Source organism: Abramis brama (genome assembly GCF_963993115.1).
Source record: "Abramis brama genome assembly, chromosome: 12".
In the NCBI taxonomy this organism is placed as follows: Eukaryota; Metazoa; Chordata; class Actinopteri; order Cypriniformes; family Leuciscidae; genus Abramis; species Abramis brama.
In genome coordinates, this window is record NC_139974.1 from 26,402,289 (window position 1) to 26,425,299 (window position 23,011).

Consider the following 23,011-nt stretch of genomic DNA (forward strand, 5'->3'; position numbering starts at 1 on the left):
AGAAATGTTTCTAGGGCAGTTATTATGCATCATTACCTTGGCAACAACACGACAGGTTATTAATCACAACAGAATCAGACTAAATTCTTTTTGACCTATTACATGCATTTATACAATTAAACCTATTAAAAACAATTAAACCTATTAATTACTCACCCTCATGTCGTTCAAAAGCCCTAAGACCTTCGTTCATATTCGGAACACAAATGAAGATATTTTTGATGAAATCCGGGAGCTTTCTGACCCCTATAGACTGCAATGTTATTACCACTTTCAAGGCCCAGAAAGGTAGTAAAGACATCGTTAAAATAGTCCATGTGACTACAGTGGTTCAACCTTAATGTTATGAAGCGACGAGAATACTTTTTGTGTGCAAAAAAACAACATAAATAATGACAATTCAACAATTTCTTCTCTTCCGTGTCAGTCTCTGACGCTGTTCACGTTGTGTAACCAGTGCAGTGTTTCCGGGTTCTACATCAGAACGTTGGCTCAGTATTGGCTGGCTCCTGCGTCAGCATCACACGCACAGCATCACACGTGGTGCTCACGTGGACAACGTTTTGATGTAGAACCCGGAAACACTGCACTGTTTACACAACGTGAACAGTGTAGGAGACTATTTTAACAATGTCTTTACTACCTTTCTGGGCCTTGAAAGTGGTCATAACGTTGCAGTCTATAGGGGTCAGAAAGCTCTCGGATTTCATCAAAAATATCTTCATTTGTGTTCCGAATATGAACGAAGGACAGAATTTTCATTTTTGGGTGAACTAACCCTTTAATTGCATTTGCTTGATTAAATAACGCATTTGCAACTTAAATAAAATAAAATAAATAACTAAATAGTTCAGAGTTAAAAGAATGTTGTTCGATCAATAGAGGAATTTATTCTCTAAAGATCATTTTGGTAATCACTTTGTCATAATTAATTGTGCAAGATACCTCAGGAATTTAACTGCAGGGTACTTTTATCACATTCAGGGAACAATAATACTTTCCCCTTAGTAAATCCCTATTTGTCCCACTCTCACTCAGGAGAATGCAGGTAGTCGATGATTATGTGGAAGAACAGGAAGTTGCCCTGCAGGTTGAGACGAGTCGGGCTGCTCTTCTCGTACAGGGCACACCCTCCAATAAATCATTCTGATGGGAAGGCTAGTTACAAGGACTAGGTGAAATACAGCAGGACTCTCACCGGAAATGATTGGTATATATATGATTTTTTTATATGGAATATTGCAGTATTCATGATAAATGACTTATCTGTGCACTTCTTTTGTTTTTAAATTTATTTTCCCTTCTTTAATCTTTAATCAAAATGACTTCCCCTCACTTGCAATGCCATCTCTTTTCTGATGGCGTGTTCACTGGCGCAAGGGCGGGTCAAACTGTCACTCACAATAGCAAACCACAGCCATCCGATCAATTCACCATGGACAAAATCAAGTCCCGCCCTACATTACATAACATGATGAATTACAGTAGTTAAGATTGAAAATAGATTTATACAACACTGAATTGAATATCAGTTTGACCTTTGAGGTATGGCACGCCAAAATCACCATTTTAAAGGTGGAACAATTATTATTTTTTTAATCAAGTTACTTCTCATGGTAGGTTAATTTGATGTTAAGTAATAGTTTATCAAGCATTATATAGCTATGTCACACAAACATTTTGGGATTTGTGCCTCTAGTGTATAATCATGGAAATTGGGAGATTAATCTTAGTTTCTTTGTTGGCAATGCACAACTGTGTATTATAACCAATTGTCCCTGGATTGAGCTGATTTGTGTAAATGACCTCAGATAAATCTCTAGTCTGTGTCATCAATGACTCACCAGTGACAACGATGGTTTATCGCTGCTGAACATGTTGAGGTAGGTGTGGCTGTGGGTGGGGTAAAAATCCCTTATGAGTCAAAATCTTACATTTGAGAAAGTATAGCTTATTTTGAGCAACAGTAATCATCTGTAGATAGTCACAATATAACTATTACACCACTGATTTAACATTGAAAACCATGCCAACAGGATTGAGATCTTACAAACCTGGCGTGCCTACACTCATAAATTGGGTTGTAATATCTTAACACGACTTTCCAATGAGAAAATGTGACCCTATTAAAAATTAGAACATGTTCTCTTTATGGACCTCGATGGAAGATAATTGAGATTCTGCTTTTATTAATATCTCGTTCCTCTGCTCCAGTTTAGAGGGCGAGCTGCTCTAACAGTGTGTTCAGACCATGTATCAGATCAGACAATGTTGTCTTCCTTCCTCTGTCAGACTCTGTGCTTAATGGTTTTTATACCAGACAGTGTCTAGCATAGTCTAGCAAGCATGATGTCTGACACATCAATGTCCTCTGAGTCAACTATTGTGCTGCATTATGACTAACCCAAGTACTGCGAAACAGAAGTTGTATATGCAAGACAATTAAGCAATACATGCCATGTATTGTAGTCAAATAAATCTAAACAGAGTAATACACCATTTGATGCGTGAAATGATTTTTTTTATTTAGATTTTTTTTTGGGGGGGGGGGGGGGGATTCTTATATTTAAATTTTTTTGGGAGGAGTAAATAATTATATTAATATATTTTGTTGTAAATATTAATAATAATATATTCATATTTATATATTAATATTTTCTTGTGATTAATTAATGTGTTGAAGGCATAAATTACATATTCACCCTATAAACCCTATATCATATTTGATACATGAAGGCCTCTAAATTATCATCATAATCAAAACTTTGCTCAAAAACCTGTTGTACACAATACACTGCCGTCTGTCGTCTGATTGATAATTTAGCATTTTTATCAAAAAAATGTATCAGGTTGTGATACACGTGTCTCTTCACTTGTCACATATCTTTATACATTTTTATGAACTAAACAACTAGTAATATTTCAACATGAACATTTGCTGGACTGAAGGTTTACTTGCATGATTATCCATACATTTTTAAAGAAAAATATTGTTAAAATGAATCAAATATAGCCTATGATACATCAGGCTTTTGGGGAACATTTATTTGTTCATCTCTCAATCATCAATTGTATTTCTTTAAATTATAGACTAATGTTTTGCCCCCTACAATAAAAACTACAAAGGTTTGATCATAAAACTAAGCATTTAAATATCATTTTACTAAGCCGTATTATTGGGAGATAGACATTTATATGCATTTAGAGTACATGTTTTAAAACATTTATTACATTAGCTTTCAGAATTTCAATTTTATATGCATATTTTTGCTCAGTTTGGGCCTCTGTTTTTTTCCTTCTCAAGTATGAGCTTCATTTTATTTTTATTCTCATTATATCATACTATATGGGCCATAAAAGCCAAACAATTTAGATAGCCTACACAAAAGCCTGATATAAAACACAATGCAAATTTTTTTTTTTTTTTTGTGAACTATTTAATTTCAAAAAGACTATTTCATATATCAGGTATATAGGGTTAATTTAAAATCATTCTCCTCATTTAGATTCATCTCAGAATCAAACGCGCTCCAGGTTCTCCTTGCAGCCATAGCAGCGCACGCCAATCAAAAATCCGGTTGCCTTGGCAGCGGTTGACGTCATGGCCCCTGCCCAGTCCCTGCTCCAGCAGTGCATGAGTGGGACGGAAACCCCGTGGATCGCACGGGAACGCTGTGCTGCGCGCCACAGTCAGTCAGTGAGTGGCAGCTGAACTGTACAGCCGGAGACGGACTCTCATTCACAGGTTGGCTTACTTTCGTTTCATTCAACTCTTCAGTGTATCGTTGTATAAATAAGAACTGTATTTCTTTGTTCCGCGTCTGCAAATTTTAATCGAGCAATTTATATCATTCGGAGCGAAGCAAATGTTTTAAAATAGCTACTTGCCACAGGGATGCTTCAAAGCTTTTGCTTTAGAAACAACTCGTGATTCAGTACGGATCCTACCAGAATTAAAAGTTCGCTGTGAATTACTTATTTTAACGCAGCCATGGCTGTTGTGTCACTTAACCGCTGTTTTCCGCATATCCCTCTAGTGCTTCAAGCCGTTTCAGATTTCCAGACAACGGAAGGATGAGTCTTCCTCCTCCGCACAGAAATCTCACTTCATCTGTTATCATTCATATGTTATGGACTCAGAATATAAGTGTAAAATTGTGATTTATCGCATTCAAACGTAGTCCTAGAGGACATCTGGCAAGCTAGATCTTGTCGGGCACATTGGGCAAAAAGTAGGGCGTTTACCTCATTGCTTTACTACTGGAGTTCCTGTCAGTTGAAGGTATCGACCGTGTGCATTTGCTTATGGAAATGATAGCTGCTAGGTGTTTTTCTCTTTGTCTGCACGATTTAATATATTCTCATAATCTAAAAGGCCATTCGAAGATAAAATGTGGCAAACAAAACCCCAGTTTAGCATTGGTTTCGTATTGAGACAAAGCGGATACTAGAAAGGTAACGTAATGTCAGGTAAAGAGCGGAACGCACTCGGTTGGACACGCGCGCGCGCTGGGCGGGAGTAGTTCGCACGCATAAATCCCCGGATGGACCGTGATCAGACTGGATATCAGCCCTATGGATAGATAGAGGTGTCTTGTTTAAACATTGTGCGCTTCTTGCTGTTGGGCTGGTGTGTGTGCACTGGGCGTGGTCGCCGAAGTCATGTCCGCATTTTTCGTCATTTTTCACTCTTTTCTCACATATCCCATGCAAAATAAATGGGGTTTTGTATGGAATATTGCAGTATTTTCTATAAATGATTTTTCTGTGCACATTATTATTATTATTATTATTATTTTAAATCATGGAACTTCCTCTCCCACTTGAAACAACTCTTCTCTGATGACGTGTACAACGGCGCGTGGGCTGCACAACCTGTCACTCACATGAGATCACAGCAATAGCGAACCACAACAATCCAATCAATTACAGATGGACAAAATCAAGTTCCACCCCACATTTCTTGTTCGAGAAGACTTTTTACTCGGACATATGTCACAAACAATAGAGAAGAAAAGACTATCACAACTTCTGTTTTGTGCTGACTTTAAAGGGATAGTCGTCTATTTACTCTCACTCAAGTTGATCCACATCTTTATGAATTTCTTTGTCCTGCTGAACACGAAATAAGATATTTTGAAGAATATGGGTTGCCAAATAGTTGATGGATCCCATTGATTTCCATAGTATGGAAAAAAAAACACTATGGAAGTCAATGAGGTACATCAACTGTTTGGTTACCCATTTTCTTCAAAATATATTATTTTGTGCTCAGCAGAAAGAAGTTCATACAGTTTTGGAACAACTTGAGGGTGAGTAAATGATGCCATAATTTTCATTTTTGGGTGAACTATCCCTTTAAGGCCCTTTAATTTCTCTGGCAGTTTTCAGTCTTGCATGATAATAGCTCAACATTTCAGCAGTGGCTTATAACCATGCCTACTTTGATTCACTTAATTCATAAAAGTGATGCTCACAGAAGTGAACTCTTCCCTGTGTCAGTGCTAGTAATAGATTGATTTTTACCTTATATGGGCATTTTTACCTTTATGAAGCCATTTTTAACCTAATGTATCATCTTCTGTCAAATTCTTACATTTAATCAACAAGTTTAATTAGAATAATAAGACACAGCATGGCTGTTACCAATCAAATTAAATCAGTATTAACAAAATTAATCTTTGCAATATGCATACATAATGTTTTGATTAGGGCTGTCACTAACAGTTATTTTGGTAATCGAGTAATCGGTCGATTATTTTGACGATTAATCGAATAATCGGACGATAAACAATAGCCTTTAAAATGACTTAAATACATATATAATAACAATGAGGCAATAATATTTGGTTCAAATAAAGTATCAAAAGCAAGTAATCATATGGTTTTATAGAACACTTTTAAAATGCAGTATAATATATTGACGATTATCTTATGTAGGCTACATTATGTATTATAACAAATGCTTGCAAAGGGCAGCAAAGGCCTGCAAACGCCTGATGTTATTGTTGTCCCACTTTAGAACAGATCAAATCCTTGTTTAATATTGGCCAAATTACATATAATTCAAATGTTCACTTAAGCTTTAATATTTGGCCGCTTCTTACTGATGGAAATGCTGCAGCCACTGTCATAATGGTATCATAAACTGTCATAAAGTAAATAATGGTAACTTAAATAATATAATAAAGTTAAATATTAAAAAAACTAAAACAAAATACTTTCACACAAAGACGCGGGATATAGCCTAAGCCTACCGCTCTGCGCTTTTAGGGGGATATGGGACACGAGCAGGAAAGAGACCATCTCTTTTCTAATATCTACATGTTTTCTAGTTGTTGTAGAAGGTCTGAAGAACGAATTTTATCTTCCACAAGGGCAAGACATATGTTTGATTTTGCGCTGCCAGAGAAAGCGAAACTAAAATCACCTGCGTGTGTGAAACGCGCTTTACAAATAAACTTGACGTGCCTTACCAAATCTAACAAGCACAAACTGTTAAAAAGAATTTTACGTGCAAGTAAAAAGTTAGGCTATCCGTCCTACAGCGTTTTTTCTACTTTACCACAGTAAAGACTGTGAATATAACCGGTTAGGGCTTTTTGGCTCACGTCTGAAACCGGGTGAGACGTGAGTGAAGATTTGGGAAAAGAAACGAGATACCATGTCCAGTGGAATAACTAATGAAATATTGTTAAATTCGCTGATAAAACAGCATTCAAATACAATGAATTTTGTAATAACACTATTGTGCAAATTATTAAAATTATGCCCAATACCCGCAATCCTGCGCCGAAATTCGAACCCTGATGAATGATGTTGGTGATGCAACAAAGTTGAGAAGAGTTTCCCTTTATTCAGATGAATAGTAAGACATTGTGGCTCCTGCCAATGGAATTTGAAAATGTGGAGCCATTTTACCATTCAGATCAGAATAATCCTTAATTAATCTCTTACCTCTTTAGTTCAAAAACCACCAAAGATTGAACATGATAGAGTTTGATCTGTATTCAGGACATTTCTGTTCCTTTTTTATTGAAAGTAAGCTAGGTTTAATTGTTCAATCAAGATGTCCAATTAACAAACAATTTAGTTCCCTAACTATATCATCACTAATGTACATATTAATTGATCTTTTAATTGAACTTTGTTTTTTTCCCTATAGAACCAAGCAGCCATGGACAAGAGCCAACAAGTGCAGAGAGCCAAACTGGCGGAGCAGGCCGAACGCTACGATGACATGGCCGAGTCCATGAAGCAAGTAACCGAACTTGGAGAGGAACTGACCGACGAGGAGAGAAACCTGCTCTCTGTGGCCTACAAGAATGTTGTGGGCGCTCGCCGGTCCGCCTGGAGGGTAGTGTCCAGCATCGAGCAGAAAACCGAGGGCAGTGACAAACAGCAGATGGCTAAAGAGTACCGTGAGAAGATTGAGACAGAGCTGAAGGCCATCTGCAAAGACGTTCTGGTAAGCTTTGAAAGGGAAAGAACCAATGATAGGATCATAACAGGTACAGAGATTGACTTTTTAAATGGAATAATGTCTTGTCAGCAAGGTTTATTTTTGATATTAACCAGAACTAGGGTTGGAAATAAAGAACTGATTCTCATTCTGTTCATTTTGTGAAAAGAAAAAAAAATTACAACTCTGGAACCGAATAGGGTTGTCACGGTACCAAAATTTCAGTCAAATACCAGTCAAATTTCATGGTTCTCTGTACTCGTTGCGGTACCTTAGCAAAAACTATTGTAATTTAGTTTTTTATTTAACTATCTGAAAATTAATAAGTAAATAATCCATAAATAATCAGCATTAACATGCAGTCTTCAAATGTTGTTCAGTTAAATAAACATTGCATTAGGCTTGCTGCAATAGTCGGTGTTACCAGTGTTACATGGTGTTTAGCCGCACACCGATTACATCAACTGAACGGGTCTCCCCAATGAAGCGTGAGCCAAACGAGAGTCGCAGCACAGAACAGCAGCAGGAGTCCAATTTAATTTATCATGTGACGAGATTGAGGAGCTGACTAGAGTTGTCCAAAGTACCGACTTCGTTACCAAGTCGGTACTGAAATTTAAAAAATGTGACTCTTTGAGCGCTGTTGAGCAGAATCGTAAACACCTCTGATTGCCCATTGTGCTCACACGCAAATTCATGTTTGTGATTGGCTACAATGATCAGCGCTTCAAAAACATGTTGTAAATATGCATCAATGACGCTCTTCACCGAACGCTTACAGAGATACACACGGGAGCGTTTGAAAGCAGGCGTCTATCGGCGGACCGGACCGGCTGCTTGTGATAGACGGCTGCTTGTGCTTTCAAAAGCTCCCGCTCCCGTTTAAAAAAACAAACAAACTTTCAAACACTTCCGTGTGCTCTCAAACGCTCCCATTCGTTGATCATTGTAGCCAATCACAGACATATCCGATGAGCACGCGTGAACACAATGGGCAATCGGAGGTGTTAGGAAGCGTCACATTTTTAAATTTCAGTACCGACTTGGTACTGAAGTCTGTACTTTTTGGCAATATTTTGTCATTGTACTGTTTTTTTTTGTTTTTGTGTTTTTCATTAAGAATAATAATGAACCCACCATTCAAGCAATCGCCACACCAGAATTGCTGCTAATTCGCATGTAAAATGTGTACGGCCACATGGGCATTCATAAGCAATTGAAAAGCGAGGTGGAAAGGAGGGAGCAAAGTCTAAACTTTGCAGCATGAAAAGTAAAACTTTCATTTAAATTATGAATTGGTTATATACCATTTATATCTTCAGTTCAGCTGCAGCGCAATCTCACTGACTGAGAGAAAATCTGTCTATTCTGCCCAATAAATCACTTATTTACATTATTTGTATACTTTGTTGGTTATAATGAAATAATTTGCGAGCATGCAGAGCTCACGCTGAACAAACTTTTTTTGATATTGTCCCAGGTTTTCAGTCAGTCAGTGGCAAGAGGTCATTGGTTTTGCCCAAAACTGTATCCAGAAAAGCAAAACAATAAGCATTTTCTTTGAATGATCACCAAATCAGCTCTTGGTTGCAAGAGTTGTTTCCTCTCTCAGGAAACTGAAAGTGAAAATTACTCTGTGCAACTGGATAAGGCTTTAATGGATCAGACAGGACCATGCCCTCTCCGGCCTGTTTTAGTTGGATTTTTGCCTGAGGCGTCTTAAACGGTGACACATGGAATGTTATGCTTTGCATTTATGACATTCCTTCCCTTTTCCAGATGTTATTTAGACTGCATCCACAAGAATGTGATGTTTAATCTGGCAGTAGGAGGGTAATGGGTTGAAATTGGCTTTTACAAAGGGAGAACCTGCTGGACATTACATCTTGTATCCTCTAAACAACCTTACATTTTTGATTCTTCTAAATATTACAAGCCCTATTAGATAGTGAGATAAAGTGCCATCTTGAAGTTATGAGGTGCTTGTGCCTTCGCTGGTAGTCTCAGCCTCTGACGTCACGCCCACGGACCATTTGCTGAACACCTGATGCAAAATACAAAATTGGAAACACTTCAGGGATTTCGAAGTCGTCTTATGATTGGTTGAATTCTACAGGATTTCTGGTAGACGTATGTCACGTTTTTTAACGTCCACCTGGAAACAAAGATGCCGTGACGCCAAACCCGTTTGTGGAAGAAGAAAGCCATTCTGTTTACAACTGTGACAATGAGCGCTTATCAGGACCAAATAAATGCTGGATTTTCAAAAGTATGTGAAGTTCACGGCACAGACTCTTTAAAATACGTCCAAGAGTTTTACACACCGGTATGTCATTGTAGGGACATCAACGTTACATTTTCATGCCCCTTAGCATGACGCGGAACAAAACGAACTGTGATTGTTTGCTTTACATGTCAGCCAGACGGCTTCTGGGCGGTCCTTGGCCAGTGAAAGCTGCTAAAGAGTCCAGACCTTCTGCTGTCAGTCTGAAGGTCTGGCTACGCGAGACTACCTCGCTGGTGGTCCCAGTGTTCTTCCCAAAATTGAGTTGGAAAGAAAGAATAATTTTAAATGATGATTCACAACAAGAACAAAATGAAAATGTAAAGTGTATTGCAAAATTAATAGCTATTCACACCAAGTGTGAAAATATCTGTTGGGCTGAGTGGTGCTGTAAGTCTCGCGGTGATACACCATCTGCAAAGAATGAGAAAGTTCAACATTTAGATACTGCAAACAGCCATAAACAAGGACAACTGAGTAAAGTTGTACATAAATGTTTATGGAACAACTTATAAAACAAAGAATACGACGGTGCGCTCCAGAGTTTTGCAGTCAGGTATTTTGAGCAGCTATGAATCTTGATGTGTTTCCATAAAAATGGAAATCCCTATAAGAAAATTATGGGCATTCATTGGGCAGAAAGTGTGGGAATTTGGAACCCTTGTACTTGTTCACTGACAAGGAGTGTGTGAGTTCAGCATCATATTAGTTCTGCTGTTTTTCAAGCTCAATATTACGTTGTTACTATTTTGCTGTGATAATCCTGATATGTTATGGGTATTCATTGGTTGGACTGTGAAAACTCATCATATCTTGTGCCTAGGATACACAGTTTTCAGTTTAGTTTCGCCATCTTTGTTTATCCTGGGTGATGGTGAATGATGCAAGTCTTTCTGAAGTCCCTTTTGAAATGACCTGTTTTCTCATACTTTGTGTTCAGTCAATTATGCAATATGACTTTGCTACTAGAAAATGTTCGCTGGAAAAGTAGACTGTTAGAAACGTTACTGTCTTGGACTGCGTGTTCAGGTTCATGTGTCTCTCATCCACAGCATCTCCTGGACAAGTTTCTGATCCGCAACACTTCTCCAGCAGAGAGCCAGGTGTTCTACCTGAAGATGAAGGGAGACTATTACCGCTACCTGGCAGAGGTCGCCACAGGAGACGAGAAAGCCAGTGAGTTTCTCTCAAACAACATTTATATAAGATTTATACAAGATGCACATTTGTCTTTTCTTAGTATAATTTATTTTAATTTGAGAAACAGATCCAAATATTAGATGGTCTTTGATGTTCAACATGGTCTGTGAACGTGAGAGTTGTGCAGCCACACTTCAATCACACACATGCAGATTTTTGGGGGTTTTGTTAACTACCAGTGGAACAGGTCTTTACTTGTGCTTCCACACCCTGAATGGCTGATTATTGAGGGAATGTTGCACAAAATCTTTTAAAACAGAAATGGTTTATGGCTCAGAATGGAAGCCACACTTACAATACTTACAGGTATACAATATTAAGCAAACACAATGCAACAAGAAATACATGGCACATACCAGGGTTGAATAAATTACTCAATACTTTTCAGTACTGAATGAAATATGTTTAGAATTAACTTTTGGTCAGCTCATTTTATTTTACAGTTTATAAATCCATATGTCTTTAGATTTTAGATAAATGAGATATCTTAGAAAATGGCATAATGTTAATTAGGGCTGGGCATTGATACAAATTATTCGATTTTGATTCACAAGTTTTTGATTCGATTTAATATCGATTCATTTGGATATATATCTGGGACGGTACATGGCAGATTTTCTCTGGGAAAAAAAAATCCCATAGAAAAAAATTGGGACTATATTACTATAATATTGAAGATTAAAATTAACTGATTAAACTCTTAAATTACACACAAGAGAGTTTTTATAATAATGTTATAATGCTAACTTTATAATTACATAATTATGTTTCTACTCCAATAAAACAGTTTTTTAGAAAATGAAAAAAAAAAATCCAGAAAATGGCTTTTCTGAGGTAAGTGTAACATTGTGACATTGTTTACAAGCTGTTTTATTGATGTCTTCCTGTGGTTGAAACACTGATTGAGCGATTACATGAGAGGATACGGATTTCGATAAGTTGTACGGTATTTTTTAACACACCTTCTGATGTGGATTCATGTTTATTTCGTGCTGTAACTAGTAGTAAAACGGAAGAGATGATCAGTTCACAAGCGATTCGCTTGATCTGAGGCGGCAACAGCGATCTGTCACGCCACATTAAAGTGTGCCAAAACTGTATTTATTGTTTGATTTTCATAATGAAATGGACAGAATTTGATACATTTTCATATAACAGTCTTTTCATATCAAAAGTAACAAAGCACAAAGCTTTTTTTGGGGGGATGGGAAGCACGTTACAATGTTCTGTTCATTTATCAACTGGAAACAGCATAGACTAAAACATCGATTCTTGGGATTTAAGAATCTATATTGGTTCCTAAAAATGAGAATCAATTAAAATATATTTTTTAGGGGGGGTTTTAAGAGCCTTTTATCAGGGACGAGCCAATGATGCCTTAAAATGCTGTCCATATTGACAGCCCACTAGGTTTTGGAAACAGACCTGTAGTGTCCCCATGAAGAGTCTTGCATAACTGCCAATATAACTCTTGTAGTGAATTTAATACCTTGTTTTACTCATTTGTTTGTCCTTGAGCTAATATACTGGCTCTGCTCCAAACTCTCCAGCTGCCTACCTAGAGAAATCATAGGCACGCCAACACGAAGGCTGCTTCTAACACTATGCAGCAAAATGATGCAGCTTATACCCAATACCTTGTTTTAGCCAACATCTATTGCAGCATCTCATGAACTGTCTCATGAAGACAATCTAAGAATGCATTACTTTAAAGGGATCACATTATGCTTTTTAATGTTTTCCTTTTTCTTTGGTGTGTAATGTATCTGTTTGTTCACGATATACAAAGTTACAAAGCTCATAGTCTCCCACAAAGAGACCTGCCTAAAATTCCTCAATTGAAGTCCAGATATTACTTCCTCAAACGTCCATGTCACAATGTGAAATATTAGCATAATGCCCACTCAAAGAAAGAAGACAAGGTTTCTGTGAATTCAAGTGTTGTCGTTATGTCGCTGTGTGTTTGGATGCGAAAGCAAAACCACTTTTGCTTTCTGAGGCTAAGAGTTATTTATAAAGCTGTTCCTGAGCAGTACAACCCAAAAGTTTGCTTGTGCACAACGCATTTTACAGAGGACAGCTTCCTGATCCTGGGAGAGTACAACACAGGCTACTTAACACTGTGTAATGTCCTGCTCAAGTCGTGCTTGCAAAGTTGGTTCCAATCGATCGGCTTGATCATCCACATTTTCAGAATCGGACTTGGGCTCGAACTGCTAATGGAAAACTGACAACATTATTATTAACTGTGTGTTTACAAATGCATTAGAAGTAGTGGTGCACAGTTCTTGCGTTTTGGATAAATAAATAAAATAAAAATAAAAATAAAAATGGGGGGGGGGGGTAAAATGTAACTTTGCTTCCCATTTATCACTTAAAGAATACTTTAAATGCTTTGATACCACAGCAAAAACTCCTAATAAAGTTCAAACATTATTAAAGACAAATTAACAGACAATAGAATAGAAAATTTACAAATAGTTAGTTACAAATATATTAGTAGTATTCAGGTAGAGAAATTTAATGTGAATCAAAATCTCTTTTGCCTCTTCTTGCATTTGAATGGTTTAAAAATGGTTTAAATTGGCAAGACTTAGAAACACATGCAAATAATAAACTTTCACTATATAATGGTTAAATGCAATTAATATGCAAATCACATGTGTTCTGTACCTTGCGGCCTGGTTCGTATGGATCAACTACGATCCGTTGCACCCAGGGCCGGCGCGTCCATATAGGCGAACTAGGCGATTGCCTAGAGCGGCACTTTTGTAAGGGCGGCAAAATGGGAATGAACAATTCACAAAATAGGCTATATGATTTGCTGAGCTGCCGCTGCCCCGCCCCCTGCTCTCACGAGTCATGACTGAGTGATGGGAAGTTCGGATCATTTTACCGACTCTCTTGTTCGATCTCGTTCATCAAAATGAACGAATCTTTATTTGAGTCATTTCGTTAATTTAAGTGGCTTTAAATGTTATACTTTTAACAGCCAAATTCCTCGATCACATCCACCTACGCATATATATAGTATATATGTATATATATTTGCTTCCTCTTGGCCTACTAAAGTGTTCCTGCAACGGGAGTGTTCTCTGGTTAGAGCGCAGAACAGTGGAGTTTGTATGGACAGATTGGATTGCTTTAGTTAACAGACCTGTGTGTGTGCATTTAATATCACTTAGTGCAGTGTCCGTTCTCGGAGCATATAAGCCCTGCCCGCGTGAGGTGCGCCGCTTCCCGCTCGCGCTGTTCTGTAGTTTACTAAGTGTATTAATTCTGAATGTGTCGCGTCTCGCGCGTCTATCTATATTGCACCAAATGCGACACTGCACTCCCTTGTGAAGTCGATTGGTTGAACGGTTCTCGAAATAATCAAAATGCAAACGGACAGACAGACACATAGAAATTCCTGCCTTTATTAGAGAGAAGAATATGTTCAGCACCCTCTCTCCGAAGCTTCGAATATTCGATGTTCATTACTACCAGCTTCGAAGCTCAAAAAATGGTATTTGGACCAGCCCTAGGGGCGGCACAATTGTTTTTCGCCTAGAGCGGCAGAAGTGCACTCGCCAGTCCTGGTTGCACCCCTAATTAGAAGCCTTGGAAGCTGAAGCTCGCGAATGTTGCGATTATGGTAAGGGGCGTTACATTTCCGACACGCTTGAGGTGTTTGGCCAATCACAACGCACTAGGTAACCTAGCCAATCAGAGGAGGGGCTTTCTATAAATCAGTGCGTTTCAGACTGGGAATAAAGGAGCTCCAATAATGTACAGTATGTGAAAAATGATGTGCTTTGAACATTAAAGCTTGTTAACCTATTCTGTTACACCTAATAATCAAAATAATGAACTTTTAAAAAAGCATAATTTGACCCCTTTAAGCCAAGTATCTCAAGTATAAATAACTTATTAGATACGAATTGATTGAAAATAACCCCATCTTATTAAAAATGCTCTTTATCCAAATATATATGCATTTTTGTGCTTAGAAGAGTGAGCTGTTAGCTTAGCAACAGTTTGGAAGAGAGTGTGAGGTTTCCTTAAAACCACTACCTGATCATGTTTGATGCTTTTGAACTCAAGGGGTCAGTCAGTTAACACTCTTCATAGAGTTAGAATCACATGAAGTAGCCACAGACTCAGAGTTTTCATTAATTATATATTTGGAAATGAAGGATGGAGGTTTAGATCTGAAGGTCTTGTGTCCTAGTTCATAAAGCTCTCGAGACACAAGCTGCTTGCAGATTAATTTGAGAACGTCCAGTGTGACGTTTTCTGCCTCCTGTGCCTATCCTCGCTGTAGCTAATATCTCTACTTTATTACAAAGAACTAGCCCAATCTAGTGATTTGGTTGTGAATTGGGCAGCAAGTTGCAGCAAGGACCGTGCAAATGTTTATTGTTACTGCAGCTGCAGATTCAGGAGCGCTGCAGTGCCTTTCCTCAGTATTGTTGCAGGAAACACTGCAGCACAATCCTGCTCCACCTTCTTTCATTTCATTAATGAGGCTATTGAGTGATTTCTCTTCACATGTGGTCTTTGGCTGAGTATGTCTTCGGAAGTAATAATTCACTCTTTCCGATAGATGCACGAGGTTATTAGAGCTGCTTCTTCTCCCTGCAGGGTTTGATGAATTTTTAAGAGCCTGGTGTGTTTCTATGGCAGCACAGGAGTGAATGATCTGACTGAAGCTGCCATCTGTGGAAACGACAGGACCAGACTGTGCAGCAGATCCTAGATCAGTCTATGTTTATGTAGTATTACAGTTAAGCTGCAGGTTTTTTATGGATTCTTACGAGAGAGGAAAGAATATCGCTGATCTATTTGAGCTTAAGCATCCGCTGACCTACTACTGTCAGTATGATGGGCTGCATAATCATCGTCATGGCAACAGCATCTGGCTTATGTGTGTTGTCCAGCTGGGTGTCGGCAGTAGGCAGAACCTCCTGCGGGTGGGTTTAATATATGCACCGCTTGGTCACTGTCTCCTAAAGCTCTTCAAATGAACAATTACTACTGCTTATCAGGCACAGTGCGTGAAACACTTTTACAGAGCTGCCTATCTTCAAATATTTATGCATTTCTCTCTGAGCACAGATCAATACAGGCAACCGCAAGTGAACTATATTGACTATATGAACAAAATGTTAAAACGTCTGTTTTAATGGTCTCATACACAAGGCAAGGAGAGGGCGTGAAACTGTCTTTAGGACACTGGCTAAATAAAAAGCACATTTAAATCCGCTTAAGCAAATCCTTAAGAATAAATTGTAAATATTTGACATGCACTACTCTTATGATCACCAAGGATGTATTTTATTTGATATTGTGAAATATTACAATTTAAAATGACTTGTGTGTTTTAATATATTTTAATGTAATGCATTCCTGTGATGTCAACTGAATTTTCAGCATTATCACTCCTGTTTTCAGTGTCACATGATCCTTCAGAAATCATTCTAATTTGCTGTTCAAGAAACATTTCTTATTATTATCAATGTTGTAAATTGTCGGGCTGCTCAATATTTTTGTGGAAACTGTGATAATTTTTTTTAGGATTCTTTTGATGAATAGAAAGTTTAAAAGAACAGCATTTATTTGAAATAGAAATCTATTGTAATATTATAAATGTCTTTACCGTCTTTGACCTAATTGAAACAATAATTGAAAAATATATTTTAAAAACTCCAAACTTTTGAGTGGTAGTGTATATTGTTGGCCTTAATTTGTTCTGTTTTGTAGGAAAGTATGAAATGATTCTTGTAGGGATGGGGCCGATCCGATCCAGTATCGGTATCGGGACCCGATACCAGCGTAATTCACGTATCGGATTTTCCCGATCCAACCTGCGGAGATATCCGATATCCATGAGTCATGTCTGCGCTTTAATGTTGTCTGCTGAAATGACTCCTAAAGTCATTCCCGCCGGCGAGTCTGCTAGCTGGCAGCAAACTGCGGAATGGATTTCCTGAACGGAGGCGCGGCTCAATGAGACACAGAGTCATGAGAGAAATCCGTTCCGCAGTTTGCGGCTAGCCACATGTCCGCTTTGTGTAAATACTTCACACTGGAAACGCCGCAGAGCAAGACAGCTAACGTTAAATGCAATGTTTGCAAAGCCGTGATTCATGGTGCCTTCACGTGCTATGGTAATTATGGTAAATACCAAAAGCCAACATGGAAAATGCACATGAACACCCCCTCATGTGGTATTTTCCACTGGGCAACTCGTAGAATATTTTGATGCACGAGTTGCCGAGATGAGATAACCTTTGACCTTTTCAAAATGGCGGAGAGCAACACAAGAGTCGTGAATAAGCATTGCACACACCTAAACGTTTTTTGCTACTGTTAGCGGATAGTTTTGTAGCCTATACAATGTTCTGTCATTAACAATTGTAATATAATGTGTTAAAAATACAGTTATGGTTTGGTGTTACCTACCCAGAGCAGATGCTAGCTAGCAGTCAATAGGAGCCTCCTAGTAATGAGCGGTCAGGCAATTTACTCACGTGAATGTATTTTGTCTGTAGTGTACGCCAGCGACACCATGATTTACTGACTTAAGCAATCTAAAATTGTTTTAGCCAAATAACAGGTCTGGATCTGTGAGTCCAATTTTTTTTACCTACATTACGACAACAAAAGCACTTGAACACAACACACTGGTAAATACCAGTTCACAAGTGGAAAATATCATCTTTTCCATAGCACGTGAAGGCACCATCAGAGCTCTTTAAAGCTCCCTCGCGTCGTACAACACAGCGAACGCAATCAAACATTTAAAAAAGCACCACGTTACTGTGCGTTCACACCAAACGCGAATAGCGCGTCAAATTCGCGTCTAGTTGGACGCTTGAATATTTTGAATCCATTCGCGCGTCCAGTGCGAAATTGACGCGCGTCTGAGGTGAAATCCGTCTGTTCGCAAGATGCTGATGTTGATCGAGCATTCATCGAGAGAGTTACTGCATCGGAGCGAGGATCACCCTTCAGATAGTGTGTGTGTGTGTGTGTGTGTGTGTGTGTGTGTGTGTGTGTGTGTGTGTAAGCTGTTTACACTTGCACTTTTCTTATATTTCAAGACTCTAGTATTTGACATTTTGTGAATGTAATAAATATTGACATTACAATCAATTTGAAACCCTTAAAGTTGCATATTTGTTTTCAGAATGGGATTTTTCCTGTTAACAGTATTTTCTGTTTTTTTACTTCCTTTTCTGACCTTATAATTTACCTCAAGTTGCCTTTTGGGACATACATGCATACATACATACATACATAGCCTACATACATATCATACTTGCATGTTGAGAGAAGTTTATTTCAGCATCATATAAAATAAACAATAATGATAACAAAAATATTAAAGCAAACACAGCTCTGGTATCGGAATAGTATCGGTATCGGCCGATATCTAAATTCAGGTATCGGGATCGGATCGGAAGTGAAAAAATGTGGATCGGTGCATCCCTAGATTCTTGCATAAATAATTTTTGTGTTTGTTTGCAGACATCATCCAGAAGTCTCAGGAAGGGTACCAGGCCGCCTTTGACATCAGCAAAGACAACATGCAGCCCACTCATCCCATCCGCCTGGGCCTGGCTCTCAATTTTTCAGTCTTTTATTATGAGATCCTGAACTCTCCAGAGCAGGCCTGTGAACTGGCCAAGAAGGTTAGAATGGATGCTCATGAAACTCAAAGCTCATACACAGAATAATGCCCCTTGAGCTTTTGTGTTTAATGAATGTAATGCTTAGTATTATTTATTTATCCATGTATCTGTTTTTATGTAGGCTTTCGATGATGCCATTGCTGAGCTGGACCAGTTAACTGAAGATTCGTATAAAGACAGCACACTCATCATGCAGCTACTTAGAGACAATCTGACAGTGAGTTCTTGTTTTGTGATATTAACCCCGTGAAGGATATATGTGAAGAACTGAGAATTTCTTGACTTGATAATAATGCAGATAACTGATTTTGCTAGCATTTAACCCTCACCTAATTAAAAACGACATATTATAATATCATTGTAATCATAATAGGAATCAGTAAAAAACTCATACAGATCGGGCATTCATTGGAAATGTCTCAATTAGTACAATACAGCAAGTTTATTTGTTTTACTTGTACAATCTTTGCAGGTATTCAAGTGTGAAAATCCTTAAATGCTTGTTCATATGTAAGATACTCTTGTATTCAAAAACCGCTAGATGGTGTTCAATGGAATGGAAAGCAGACATGTTTTTTAGAGTTGAACTACTTTTAAAGGACTAATGAAATGGAAAAACAAAATGTCCTTTATTTACACATATAAGGGGTTACTCTATCTTAAAGCTCCCCAGTGTAAAATACGATTTTCCACCCTCCTGAAATTGGTGCTATAAAGTTCGCCAATCACAGCAGTTCTTGCTTTCTAAAAGACGGACACACAAAGTGCTTGTCATATATCGCACTTATTCAGTGTTTTCAACCAGATAATCTTTATTTTAGGTTTCAGACATTTAAATACACATAAGTACTAGCAAATAATTCATTTATAGTTTGTAAAATACATACTGATGTCAATGGAAGCGGCAATAATAATCCTTTATATTACAATATGATGAAGTGTTTTATTCATATCAGATACACATTGTATAGGTAACTATATAGTGTACTATATTCTTCTCCCAGTTCACCGTCACTTACTTTCTTGTATTTCGGGAGAAGAGGGTGAATTTACCTGATGTAAATCTGACAGATCCGATTCTCTGAACTGCGGTGTAAACTAGCATGGCGGCGCCCATTGTGTGTTATGGGTCAACTAATATAATCATTATAAAGGTTTTTAAACGACGAAACACATTCAAGTACACATATTTGAGAATGTGAATATCAGATTAATCATGATATAAGTTAAGTTGGTGATTATTTTGAATAAAAAGGAAAAACGAAATTAAAGCAATGCATTTGTCATACTGCACTATTGTGGCTGGGGTGTGTCGTGTGACAAGCATGCCATGTCGCCATGGAAATAATAAGGTGAAACGTTTTAAAATAAGGGTCGCCTTAAAAACCTTTACGCTGTGGGGTCAGCTAGAATATTTTAAACTTGCGTGCGAAAGGGTTAAATAATCACGCAAGGTGATTTACTAAGGTTTGCGCTCGTTAATTTACTGTTATTTGCACCATTATTTACCACCTAAAAAAGCTTGTCTTAAACAAGACACTAATTTGCGCTGCTCTTGGTAGATTGTGTTGGTCATTATGGAAATCATCCGACTGCGTCTGTGTTTTTTAATTTGCACGTAGTTAGAAAAATACGCGCATAAATTTCCACTCCCATCGGCGCCTTTTTGGAATTGCACTCTCACGCTAATTTACCCCGTTTAGTAAATCTGGCCCTAAGTGTTTTGATGGTGAAAATGAGGAAGAAAAATTACAATTATACAAATATCTGAACTATCATCCAGAAATATAATATTAAGATCTGAATCTGAAAATGAATTTGACAAATTTTACTCAAATGCGGAGCTTATGATACGAGACCTAAAAATTTTTTTTTAAAATGCGACGTGGCACAACACAGCCTTAAATCATATAGCTTTTTTGAAAATTTTACCTAATGGAACATAGCCAAAATATGTACAATTCCATATTACTTACTGATGATCCTGATTATAAAGCTCAAATACAAGTTAACCTTGTATAGATCTTGAAATAATTCTCAGAGAGCGACGTGACGTTACTTGGCTGTATCTTTCCATGCGCGCACACACCGATGGATGATACCGGTTTGATCTTACGTCCACATTACAGAAAACAATGGTGCAGGAAAAATATGCTGTGCGCTTTATCAGTTTAAGTTTACAGCTGTAATTGCACTATCGGTGTTAATAAATATTTCATTATCTCAGTTATCAGCTAATTAAAAGGTATGCAGCCCTAGATGTATCAAGCTCCTTTCTACCCTTTTAATTTTCTGTGTTTAAGATGTCAGAAATGTAAGTGGATGAATGTGTCCTCTTTGATTTTCAGCTGTGGACCTCTGATAATCAGGCCGACGGTGAGGACACAGAGGAGGGCCGGGAAAACTAAAGCCAACTCTACAAAGAACCTTTTCAGTCAGCACAGCGAGAGACAACGCTGACGCTTTTACAGTTCCAGCTTCATACTCACCAGCCCGTCATTTGTGTGTGTGTGTGTGTTTGGATTTGAGAGTGTGAAGGAAAGACTGTGTTTGTGTACGTGTGTTTGTTTGGGGGAGGGGGGGAGGGGGCAAACAGCAGTTGTTTGTCTTTAAAATGTGTTAATTGTGGATTGGAGAACGCAATCTAGTTTGTTGGCTTGATGCGTGTTCATGTAAAAATGCTCACTGGGATGCTTCTGCATCACTGATGCGAGTCACCATGAAGCCAACATCAACTTTGTTGTAGGTGCATATGTGAGAGAAAGAGAGAGCGAGTATGAAACCGTTTGTGAGTTTGCTAGGGGAGCAATTAGTGATGGGTTTCTTGTGGCTTAGACTGAATTCTTCATTTTCCTAAAGAATCGTGGGAAATAAACCAAAAGTCAGTATGAACGAATACTTGTGTCAGATTGGGCTTGTGCAAGACATTCTACTTCAGTTGTCAAGTGTTTGATTTCTCATTGGTTAATAACGCATACAATCTCTGTCAACCAGACCTAAGATCAAAAAGACTTGACACATGGCTTATACTGTAACTTTGATATAAAAGTCTTGTTACCGGAGTAATGCTTTTCATGTGCTTATCTGATTAATACCGTTTTCTATTAGGATTTTCGGTTTTATTTTATTTGTACTACTACTTACTAAATCTGTTTTTAGTTTGTTTTGTTTACTCTTTTGATACTTGCCTAAAATGCATGTGGCTTTAGTTAATCAGGGTGACTGGAGTTGGCTGATTGGGCTGCCTAGAAACTGTCTTTGAATTTTCATACAGAACACTCAGCATTATTGTTATTTGTTATGGAGGGTGGGCGGAGGGATCTGGATTTCATGTTAGTGGAATTAAAACAGATAAAACACAAACCACATGATCTCTTGTTCTCTTTTCGCCTTGCATTCAGTCTGGCGTTTTTTGAAACCTGGCTGTTTTCAAAGGATCCTATTTCTGGACTTGAAATATTCATTTAGTTTAGTGCTTGCTTGGGAAATGGGGTTTGTTTCTGGGACACAAATACAATTAAAATGGATTTTCAAGTAAAACAAAAAGGGGGGGATGCGGGGATACTTACCCAAAATTGAAAATCTGCATAATTTTCTCTACCTCACGTCGTTCCACAACTTTCCTGGAACATAAAAGGAGAATCTGGCTGAATTTTTGGCAGAATCTGCCGTCTTGTTTTTTCTCACACAACAAAAAGGAATAGGAAATGAGGGTGTCAAAGCTACTGCAGAGAATGTCAAAAAACAAAAAAAAATTGACTACAGGAGACTTGGAATACACAAGTGCACAAGCTGGATTAACTCCACAGAAGAAAGTAAGTTTGGAACAACGTGACGGTCAGTAAAATATTTCTTTTAATCTGAGACGCTTGCTTTAATAGAAAACCTATTCTTTGGCTTTGCGTGGTGTTAGTGGTCAAGTGGTTATCTAATGTCTTCTAAGACCTGATTTACATTCAGAGCAGGAAATGGGTCATATAATCTCTGTGGAAGCTGCAGTCATTTGAGTTTGTGAAGGCCTTCGAGTCCTGCACCAGATTCAGTGGACGAGAGAGGTGACTTTCAGGACAGGTGACTCTGGCAAATGCTGACTAACTTACATGACCTGAACTCACCAGTGTGCTCTTGTCATGAGCACATGTTGATTTGTTGTTCAGGTCATGATGCCTCTACAGTGCTGAGCACACAGTGATCACTTTAAATGCCATCCTGCATCCTGCTTGTGGAAAACCTGGACCGATATGGGTAGTTTTAAAATGAATGTAGATTAATAAAATCTTTACAAGTCATGAACATTTTGGTGGCTAGAAATTCCTTTTTGAAACTGGAATTATTTTTTTTATTTTTTATTTATTTTTAACAATAACACAACACAGTGGTACCGGT

The 23,011-nt window shown here is 38.0% G+C and overlaps 1 protein-coding gene across 1 annotated transcript; it reads left to right on the forward strand.

Annotated features, from left to right (window-relative positions):
• Positions 1 to 778: 778 nt before the first annotated feature.
• Positions 779 to 21,988, forward strand: ywhaz (tyrosine 3-monooxygenase/tryptophan 5-monooxygenase activation protein, zeta polypeptide). Its single transcript, XM_084130424.1, has 7 exons — positions 779 to 1,210; positions 3,507 to 3,745; positions 7,166 to 7,468; positions 10,799 to 10,922; positions 18,462 to 18,625; positions 18,747 to 18,842; positions 20,974 to 21,988. Exons 3-7 carry the CDS (start codon positions 7,178 to 7,180, stop codon positions 21,031 to 21,033), a joined length of 735 nt encoding a protein of 244 aa, XP_083986550.1. The 5' UTR covers positions 779 to 1,210; positions 3,507 to 3,745; positions 7,166 to 7,177; the 3' UTR covers positions 21,034 to 21,988.
• Positions 21,989 to 23,011: the final 1,023 nt, after the last annotated feature.

Excerpts from the sequence above, each read along its gene's own strand:
- ywhaz (XM_084130424.1), top strand. The coding sequence starts at position 7,178 with ATGGACAAGAGCCAACAAGTGCAGAGAGCCAAACTGGCGGAGCAGGCC. Across the intron at positions 18,626-18,746 it reads CCTGTGAACTGGCCAAGAAG|GCTTTCGATGATGCCATTGC; the intron begins GTTAGAATGGAT and ends GTTTTTATGTAG. Across the intron at positions 18,843-20,973 it reads TACTTAGAGACAATCTGACA|CTGTGGACCTCTGATAATCA; the intron begins GTGAGTTCTTGT and ends TTTGATTTTCAG.